The sequence below is a fragment of the Scomber japonicus genome, chromosome 9 (assembly GCF_027409825.1).
Source record: "Scomber japonicus isolate fScoJap1 chromosome 9, fScoJap1.pri, whole genome shotgun sequence".
Taxonomy (NCBI): Eukaryota; Metazoa; Chordata; class Actinopteri; order Scombriformes; family Scombridae; genus Scomber; species Scomber japonicus.
In genome coordinates, this window is record NC_070586.1 from 756,038 (window position 1) to 766,037 (window position 10,000).

General features: G+C 49.7%; 1 protein-coding gene across 1 annotated transcript in view; it reads right to left on the reverse strand.

The window, feature by feature from the left end:
* The window catches only part of LOC128364213 (dynamin-1-like), a 23,150-nt gene that overhangs the window by 9,610 nt on the left and 3,540 nt on the right, over positions 1 to 10,000 (reverse strand). The window contains exons 4-15 of the mRNA XM_053324750.1: positions 9,610 to 9,813; positions 5,344 to 5,442; positions 5,096 to 5,256; positions 4,786 to 4,928; positions 4,116 to 4,251; positions 3,808 to 3,875; positions 3,530 to 3,668; positions 2,991 to 3,077; positions 2,131 to 2,201; positions 1,745 to 1,796; positions 1,544 to 1,555; positions 805 to 918 (exon numbers count right to left, since the gene is read on the reverse strand). Of these exons, the coding sequence (XP_053180725.1) occupies positions 805 to 918; positions 1,544 to 1,555; positions 1,745 to 1,796; positions 2,131 to 2,201; positions 2,991 to 3,077; positions 3,530 to 3,668; positions 3,808 to 3,875; positions 4,116 to 4,251; positions 4,786 to 4,928; positions 5,096 to 5,256; positions 5,344 to 5,442; positions 9,610 to 9,813 (1,286 nt within the window). The remainder of the gene's footprint in view (positions 1 to 804; positions 919 to 1,543; positions 1,556 to 1,744; positions 1,797 to 2,130; positions 2,202 to 2,990; positions 3,078 to 3,529; positions 3,669 to 3,807; positions 3,876 to 4,115; positions 4,252 to 4,785; positions 4,929 to 5,095; positions 5,257 to 5,343; positions 5,443 to 9,609; positions 9,814 to 10,000) is intronic.

The window sequence follows — 10,000 nt, forward strand, 5'->3', positions numbered from 1 at the left end:
ACCATCACCATCATAATCATCATCATCATCATCACCACCATCACCATCATCACCACCATCATCATCATCATCACCATCATCATCACCACCATCATCATCACCATCACCACCATAATCACCATCATCACCACCATCACCATCACCATCATCACCATCACCACCATCATCACCATCACCATCATCACCACCATCATCACCACCATCACCACCATCATCACCACCATCACCATCACCATCATCACCATCACCACCATCATCACCATCACCGCCATCACCATCATCACCACCACCATCATCACCACCATCATCACCACCATCACCACCATCATCATCACCATTATCACCATCATCACCACCATCACCACCACCATCACCACCACCATCATCATCATCATCATCACCATCACCACCATCATCACCACCATCACCATCACCACCATCATCATCATCATCACCACCATCATCATCATCATCATCATCACCACCATCATCACCACCATCATCATCACCACCATCATCATCATCACCATCATCATCATCATCACCACCATCATCACCATCATCACTACCATCACCACCATCATCACCACCACCATCATCATCATCATCTTCACCATCATCATCATCATCACCACCACCATCATCATCACCACCATCACCATCATCATCATCTTCACCATCATCATCATCATCACCATCATCACTACCATCACCACCATCATCACCACCACCACCACCATCATCACCACCATCATCACCATCATCATCATCATCACCATCATCTTCATCATCTTCATCAGTTACCTCATCGTCTTTGTACCAGGACAGATTCTCCGCTGTGAGGACGAACCAGTACTCTTTGGCTCCGCCCTTCATGATGCCGATGTTGTTGATGGTCAGCCAGCCTTTACGGATCACCTGCGGACAAGGTGAGTGATGATGTCATCAGTCCAAACAACACGACGTCATCGCCTGAGCACGTTGGAGGGGGGTTCAGGTCTATAGTGGATCAGCTCGGTAAAGGTTCCGAGTTGGTCTCCGGACCGGTTCTCCACAGTCCCGTTGATGTTCTACATGAAGACTCTTAGTGTTCTGTGTGTGTGTGTGTGTGTGTATGTCTGTGTGTGTGTGTGTTCCTGTGTGTATGTGTGTGTGTCTCTGTGTGTGTGTCTGTTTGTTCCTGTGTGTGTATGTCTGTGTATGTGTGTGTGTTCCTGTGTGTGTGTGTGTGTGTGTGTGTTCCTGTGTGTGTGTGTGTGTATCTGTATGTTTGTGTGTGTGTGTGTATGTGTGTGTGTGTATGAGTGTGTGTGTGTGTGTCTGTGTGTGTGTGTGTGTGTATGTATGTGTGTGTGTGTGTGTGTGTCTGTGTGTGTGTGTGTGTGTCTGTGTGTGTGTGTGTGTGTGTGTGTCTGTGTGTGTGTGTGTGTGTCTGTGTGTGTGTGTGTGTGTGTGCGTACAAGCTGTAACTGCTGTGATAGTCCTGTTGTCATAGTAACAGATAACGTGTTAATTAGCATTAGTGGTTTTGTGAGCCACTCACCATGATCTCATCCTGGGTTGCCATGGCAACAGATGCAGAGAGAGGGATGGAGAGATGGAGAGAGAAGAACATGGGAACGTGTGAAGGTTCAGTTCTTGTATTACAACCCCCCCCCCCCCACCACCACCACCCCTTAACCCTAACCCTAACCCCCCCACCCCCCCGCCCCTCCTCCCCTTCAGGTTACCTGCAGACACCCACCTGGTTTCCTGTTGCTTTCTTCTTGCTCATCTGACTGCTCTTCTGCTGAGCACTGACACACACACACACACACACACACACAGGAACACACACACACACACACACACATACACACACACACACACACACACATACACACACACACACACACACACAGACACACACACACACACACACACACATACACACACAGAAACACACATACACATTTTTTATATTTATTTACATTAGTATTTATATTTGTGTGTTTCTGTGTGTGTGTGTGTGTGTCTGTGTGTGTGTGTGTTTCTGTGTGTGTGTGTGTGTGTTTCTGTGTGTGTGTGTCTCTGTGTGTGTGTGTGTCTTGTGTGTATGTGTGTGTGTGTGTGTGTGTGTGTGTTTCTTACTTTGCAAAGCCGATGAAGTCTTCATGGTTTGTGTTCATGTAGGCCAGCTCAATGTCAATCAGCAGCATCACCTGTAATGTAGAGTACATGTTAGTATCAGGCGGGGAGTTCCTGTCCTCTGAAAAGAAGTCAATGGAGAAGTAACTTAGAGCTGCATTCTATCAAAAGGCCACCAGGGGGCGACCGTCTCTATACAAGTCAATGGAGAAGTAACTTAGAGCTGCATTCTATCAAAAGGCCACCAGGGGGCGACCGTCTCTATACAAGTCAATGGAGAAGTAACTTAGAGCTGCATTCTATCAAAAGGCCACCAGGGGGCGACCGTCTCTATACAAGTCAATGGAGAATTCACCAACTTCTCACTTGATTTCTAACCTCAGTAAACGTTTTCAAAATGTGTTTATGGTCTCAATCGCTAGTTTAAAGCCTTCTTCAATGCAGTATGATGTTCATTTGGGACATTTTGGCCTCCCTGATTTTATATGTGACGATAAAGCAGGGTATGCATTAGGGGGCGGGGCTACGTCCTGATTGACAGGTTGATTGACCAATGTCCTCCTCCCGCTCCGCCGTTGGTCCCGCCATGAGGCGGGTTCATGGCTCCGCCTCATGCCCATATAAGTAAAATCCGTGTTCATTTTTTCCCAGAATGCACCTGAAATTTTCAAGATGGCGCTGCCTAGATTCGATACTATTGGCTTCCGAGCAGCAGTCCACAAACCAATGGGTGACGTCACGGATGTTACGTCTGTTTCTTTTATACAGTCTATGGTTAGTATAGAGTACATGTTAATATAGAGTACATGCTAATATAGAGTACATGCTAATATAGAGTACATGTATGTAGCGTGTTAACAGACCTGCTCTTTGGCGCGACTCTCTCGGTCTCTGATGTGCTGAGTGACGATTCTCTCCATCTCCTCTCTGAGCAGAGGATACTGAGCCAGCTGTAAACAGGAAGTTACTGTTACTGAGCCAGCTGTAAACAGGAAGTTACTGTTACCGAGCCAGCTGTAAACAGGAAGTTACTGTTACCGAGCCAGCTGTAAACAGGAAGTTACTGTTACCGAGCCAGCTGTAAACAGGAAGTTACTGTCACTGAGCCAGCTGTAAACAGGAAGTTACTGTTACTGAACCAGCTGTAAACAGGAAGTTACTGTCACTGAGCCAGCTGTAAACAGGAAGTTACTGTCACTGAGCCAGCTGTAAACAGGAAGTTACTGTTACCGAGCCAGCTGTAAACAGGAAGTTACTGTTACCGAGCCAGTTGTAAACAGGAAGTTACTGTTACTGAGCCAGCTGTAAACAGGAAGTTACTGTTACCGAGCCAGCTGTAAACAGGAAGTTACTGTTACCGAGCCAGCTGTACACAGTAGTAGTGTGTAGTAGTGTGTAGTACCTTTTGTGTACATTGCCTCACAGTGTTGACCAGCTCATTGATCACCATGTCGATACATTTCTGACACGGTTCTTTGATCTGAGCGATCAGACGCTTCACGATCGTCTCAAACGCCATGTCAGGAGTAAAGAGACCCGTCCTACACACACAGGAGAGAGGTTACACACACACACACACACACACACACACACACACACACACACACACACACACATACACACACACACACACACACACACACCTGTACACACACACACACACACACACTTGTTACTCACCTGATTCCATGAATGTTCTTGATGGCGTAGCTGATCTCTTTACGAAGAGTCTTCTCATCACTCTCCAACTACACACATACACACACATAGACACATACACATACACATACACACACACACACACACACACATACACACACACACACACACACACACACACACACACACACACACACACACACACACACGGTCACATTATATTCAAGTGTTTTCAAACCAGTCTTTGGGACTTCAACATGACTTCACTGTGTGTGTGTGTGTGTGTGTGTGTGTGTGTGTGTGTGTGTGTGTGTGTGTGTGTGTGTTACCTTGACGAGTTCGAAGGGGAAGCGTTCGTGGAAGATTCGGTTGATCTTCGCTCCTCCTGAGAGCTCGTAGGTGTCGACCTGATCTCCAGATCCTTCGATCCGCTTCTCGAAGTCCACCGCGAACTGCTGCACCATCCTGTGGACAGCAGTGTGTAGCAGTGTGTAGTAGTGTGTAGTAGTGTGTAGTAGTGTGTAGTAGTGTGTAGCAGTGTGTAGTAGTGTGTAGCAGTGTGTAGTAGTGTGTAGCAGTGTGTAGCAGTGTGTAGCAGTGTGTAGTAGTGTGTAGTAGTGTGTAGCAGTGTGTAGTAGTGTGTATTTTTGTGTAGTAGTGTGTAGTAGTGTGTAGTAGTGTGTAGCAGTGTGTAGTAGTGTGTAGCAGTGTGTAGCAGTGTGTAGCAGTGTGTAGTAGTGTGTATTTGTGTGTAGTAGTGTGTAGCAGTGTGTATCTGTGTGTAGTAGTGTGTAGTAGTGTGTAGTAGTGTGTAGCAGTGTGTAGCAGTGTGTAGTAGTGTGTAGTAGTGTGTAGTAGTGTGTAGCAGTGTGTAGCAGTGTGTAGTAGTGTGTAGCAGTGTGTATCTGTGTGTAGTAGTGTGTAGTAGTGTGTAGTAGTGTGTAGCAGTGTGTAGCAGTGTGTAGTAGTGTGTAGCAGTGTGTAGTAGTGTGTACTGACTGCAGCAGGGCCTTGGTCTTGCGGCTCGGGTCGTCGGGTCTGAAGTTCTTGTACTCCTCGACTTCCTTCTCGATGGAAAGCAGCTGACTCTGCAGTTTGCTGCGTAACCCCGGCAACGTGTCCCGGATGTGGTTGGTCAGTTGCTAGGGGCAACAGAGAAATGATTGGTTACTATGGTTACACAGGAAGCAGAGAGCAGAGGACCATCTGAAGGTCTACACATCTAAGGATGATGTGTGTGTCTCTGTGTGTGTGTGTGTGTGTGTGTGTGTGTGTGTGTGTGTGTGTGTGTGTGTGTGTGTGTGTGTACCTGGTTGAGGACCTTCTGCAGGTGTGCGGTGCCCATGCGGTCAGCCAGGTGTCGGTAGGACGGGTGAGACAGGAAGAACTTCCTCTCGGCCTGCAGCGCCGCCGTGATGTCTTTCCTCCCGTCGATGTCCTTCTGACTGCGGTTCACCACGCCGATGTAACCTGCAGCCGACAGCCAATCAGAGAACAGGATATCTGTGATGTCATGCCTGTGTGATGTCATACGTGCGTGATGTCATGCGTGTGTACCTCGGCGCAGCGGCAGCAGTTTGTTCTCCAGGATGTCGCGAGCATCGGTTCCTTCATCCATCAGATCCAACTTAGTGATCACACCGATAGTCCTCAGCCCTGCTCACACACACACACACACACACACACACACACACACACACACACACAGACACACACAGACACACACACACACACACACACACACAGACACACACACACACACACACACAGACACACACACACAGGGTTAGGGTTAGGGCACTCCCAGGACCACAGGACTCCAGAGTTCGTGATCCGGAGCCTTTTTCAGCTCAGCCCTGTTTCTTCTGCCTCTGGAGTGAAGTGTGTGTGTGTGTGTGTGTGTGTGTGTGTGTGTGTGTGTGTGTGTGTGTGTGTGTGTGTGTGTGTGTGTGTGTGTGTGTGTGTGTGTGTGTGTGTTTTGCTACGAGGGAAATCTTTTAATGACCAACACAATGCCTCTTAATGTTTAATGAGTCTGTCCCCGGGTCAGAGTTCTGGACCCGGGGACAAACTCATTAAATGGTAGAATTGAGATCTGGAGTTCCTTCTGTCATGCTTCTTGTTTGCAGTCTGCTCTGCCCTCCACAGGGGGCAGCAGTGTTCCCTCCTGCCCTCCACAGGGGGCAGCAGTGTTCCCTCCTGCCCTCCACAGGGGGTAGCAGTGTTCCCTCCTGCCCTCCACAGGGGGCAGCAGTGTTCCCTCCTGCCCTCCACAGGGGGCAGCAGTGTTCCCTCCTGCCGTCCACAGGGGGCAGCAGTGTTCCCTCCTGCCCTCCACAGGGGGTAGCAGTGTTCCCTCCTGCCCTCCACAGGGGGCAGCAGTGTTCCCTCTTGCCCTCCACAGAGGGGTAGCAGTGTTCCCTCCTGCCCTCCACAGGGGGCAGCAGTGTTCCCTCCTGCCCTGCACCAGAGATGCCCGACCTCTCCCTGGTTCCAGAGGTCCCTATGACCTACTACCTGGTGCTCCTCTCCCCTCCAGCCGTCTCTATAACCTCTCCAAACCTGAGCAGACAGCTATGGAAACATACATTACTGATTCCATGGCAGCGGGTGTCATCCACCCATCATCTTCACCTCTGGGGGAAGGTTTCTTCTTTGTGGAAAAGAAAGATACCACCTTAAGACCATGTACCCACTGCCTCTGATTGATTCTGCTTCCACACCACTCCAACGGTCAACCATCTTCACTAAGCTTGATCTGCCGTAATGCCTCATCTGGTGAGAATCAGGGAGGGAGATGAGTGGAAGACGTCCTTCAACACATCTCTGGGGCATTTTGAATATTTGCTAATGCCTTTTGGGCTCACTAATGCCCCAGCCGTCTTTCAGGCTCTCATCAATGATGTCCTCAGGGATTTTCTGAATGGTTTTGTTTTTGTGTATCTTGATGATATACTCATCTTTTCCCAGTCCCCAGAGGAGCAGCGGCAGCATGTCCGGGCTGTTCTCCTAGAGGCTTCTGGAGAACAAGCTTTTTGTGAAAGCAGAGAAGTGCAATTTCCATGCCAAGAGAGTCAGCTTCCTGGGGTTCATCATTGAGGAGGGTCAGTGAGTTCTGACCCAGAAAAGGTGAGAGCAGTAGCAGAGTGGCAAGTTCCTGAAAACCGTAAGCAGCTGCAAAGGTTTCTTGGTTTTGCAAACTTCTACAGAAGATTTATTCGTAAGTTTAGTCAAGTGGTATCTCCGCTAACCCGTCTCACCTCTTCCAAGATCCTGTTCAAGTGGACCTCTGAAGCTGATACCGCCTTTACCCGGCTGAAGACCCTGTTTACCCCAGCGCCTGTCCTTATTCTTCCAGATCCTACCCAACAGTTTGTGGTTGAGGTGGATGCATCTGACACTGGAGTCGGGCCGGTGCTCTCTCAGAGACGGGACCCTGAGAACCGACCCGTGTGCCTTCTTCTCCAGACGTCTGTCCTCTGCTGAGAGGGACTGTGATGTAGGAAACCGGGAGTTGTTGGCAGTGAAGTTGGCTCTGGAGGAATGGTGGCATTGGTTGGAGGGTTCGCAAGTCCCTTTCCTGGTTTGGACGGACCATAAGAACCTTTCCTACATTCAGTCTGCCGAGCGACTAAACCCCAGACAGGCCCAGTGGACCTTGTTCTTTAGTCGGTTTACTTTCACCCTGACTTATCGCCCGGCTCCTGGAACATCAAACCTGACGCCCTCTCCTGACAGTTTTCCTCAGATGAAACATCCTCTAACCCAGAACTCATTCTTCCTCCATCCTGTGTGGTGGCACCCATCTCCTGGGAGGTTGAGTCTCATATCCAGGAAGCTCTCCATACTCAACCTGACCCCGGAAATGGACCCCCAGATCGTCAGTCCGTCCCAGACTCTGCCCGGTCCCAGGTACTGCAGTCGGTACATGCCAGTAAATTGTCATCCTGGAATAAACCGCACTTTATGACTGAGCCCATGGTAAAGCCTCCAACTCTGCTCCCTCCGGCCTCCTTCGTCCACTGCCTGTGCCTGGAAGACCGTGGTCCCACATAGCTCTAGATTTTGTTTCTGGTCTGCCCCCCTCACAAGGGAACTCTGTCATACTCACCATCGCTTTGCCCAAACTACCATCAGCCAAAGAAACCGCTGACCTGGTAACAACCAATGTACTTCGCCTACATGGTATCCACACGGACATTGTTTCTGATTGAGGACTTCAGTTCACATCTCAGGTTTGGCAGTCTTTTTGTCAGGGGCTGGGGGCTGGGAGCTGGGGGCTAGGGGCTGGGGGCTGAGGGCTGGGAGCTGGGGGCTGGGAGCTGGGGGCTGGGGGCTGGGGGCTGGGGGCTACACAGACTAACAGACAGACAGAAAGAGCAAACCAGGATTTGGAAACGTTGTGTAACTTCCTCCAATCCTGCTGCCTGGAGCTGCTTTTTGCCTTGGATTGAATACGCCCACAACTCCCTTATCAGCTCAGCCACAGGTTTGTCTCCATTTGAAGCATCTTTAGGTTATCGACCACCTCTCTTCCCTTCCCAGGAAGAGGAGCTTTCTGTCCCTTCCATCCAACATCATCTTTGCCGTTGTGAAAACGTGCATCCCTCCTCCCGCCATCTGCCAAAAACCAGGAAGCTGCAGACAAACATCGTTCCCCAGCCGCTCAGTACCAACCAGGTCAGTCGGTCTGACTCTGGCAAGCGTTCTCTAAGGTACTCGGATCCATTCAAGGTTCTAAGATCATCAACCCTTCAGCTGTGCGTCTGGAGCTGCCTAGAACCCTCTGAATTCAAGACATCATGACATGTAGAGCAGGTAAAGGTGTAGAGCAGGTGGAGGACAGGTGGAGATGTAGAGCAGGTAAAGGTGTAGAGCAAGTAAAGGTGTAGAGCAGGTGGAGGACAGGTGGAGGTGTAGAGCAGGTAAAGGTGTAGAGCAGGTAAAGGTGTAGAAAGGTGTATAAAGGTGTAGAGCAGGTAAAGGTGTAGAAAGGTGTAGAGTAGGTAGAGGTGTAGAGCAGGTAAAGGTGTAGAGTAGGTAAAGGTGTAGAGCAGGTAAAGGTGTAGAGCAGGTAAAGGTGTAGAGTAGGTAGAGGTGTAGAGCAGGTGGAGGACAGGTGGAGATGTAGAGCAGGTAAAGGTGTAGAGCAAGTAAAGGTGTAGAGCAGGTGGAGGACAGGTGGAGGTGTAGAGCAGGTAAAGGTGTAGAGCAGGTAAAGGTGTAGAAAGGTGTATAAAGGTGTAGAGCAGGTAAAGGTGTAGAAAGGTGTAGAGTAGGTAGAGGTGTAGAGCAGGTAAAGGTGTAGAGTAGGTAAAGGTGTAGAGCAGGTAAAGGTGTAGAGCAGGTAAAGGTGTAGAGTAGGTAGAGGTGTAGAGCAGGTGGAGGTGTAGAGCAGGTAAAGGTGTAGAGCAGGTAAAGGTGTAGAAAGATGTAGAGCAGGTAAAGGTGTAGAGCAGGTAAAGGTGTAGAAAGGTGTAGAGTAGGTAGAGGTGTAGAGCAGGTGGAGGTGTAGAAAGGTGTAGACCAGGTGGAGGAAAGGTGGAGGACAGGTAAAGGTGTAGAAAGGTGTAGGACAGGTGGAGGTGTAGAAAGGTGTAGAGCAGGTAAAGGTGTAGAAAGGTGGAGGAAGGTGTAGAAAGGTGTAGAGCAGGTAAAGGTGTAGAAAGGTGGAGGAAGGTGTAGAAAGGTGTAGAAAGGTGTAGACCAGGTGGAGGTATAGAAAGGTGTATAAAGGTGTAGAGCAGGTAAAGGTGTAGAGCAGGTAAAGGTGTAGAAAGGTGTAGGAAGGTGGAGGAAAGGTGTAGGACAGGTGTAGGTTACCTTGCGGGTCGACCTCCTTGGCGATCTTCAGAGCGTCGGAGTTGGCGAGGTCGGAGTTGGCGGGAGAGACGGCCAATAGGAGGCAGTTGTCCTTGGTTACGAACTGCATCAGCATCTCTTTGATCTGCTGCTCGATGTCGGCCGGCTGGTCCCCGACCGGCACCTTCGTCATCCCGGGGAGGTCCACCAGCGTCAGGTTCAACACTACACACAGAGATACACACATGTTAACACACACACACACACACACACACCTTCGTCATCCCGGGGAGGTCCACCAGGGTCAGGTTCAACACTACACACAGAGATACACACATGTTAACACACACACACACACACACACACACACACACACCTTCGTCATCCCGGGGAGGTCCACCAGCGTCAGGTT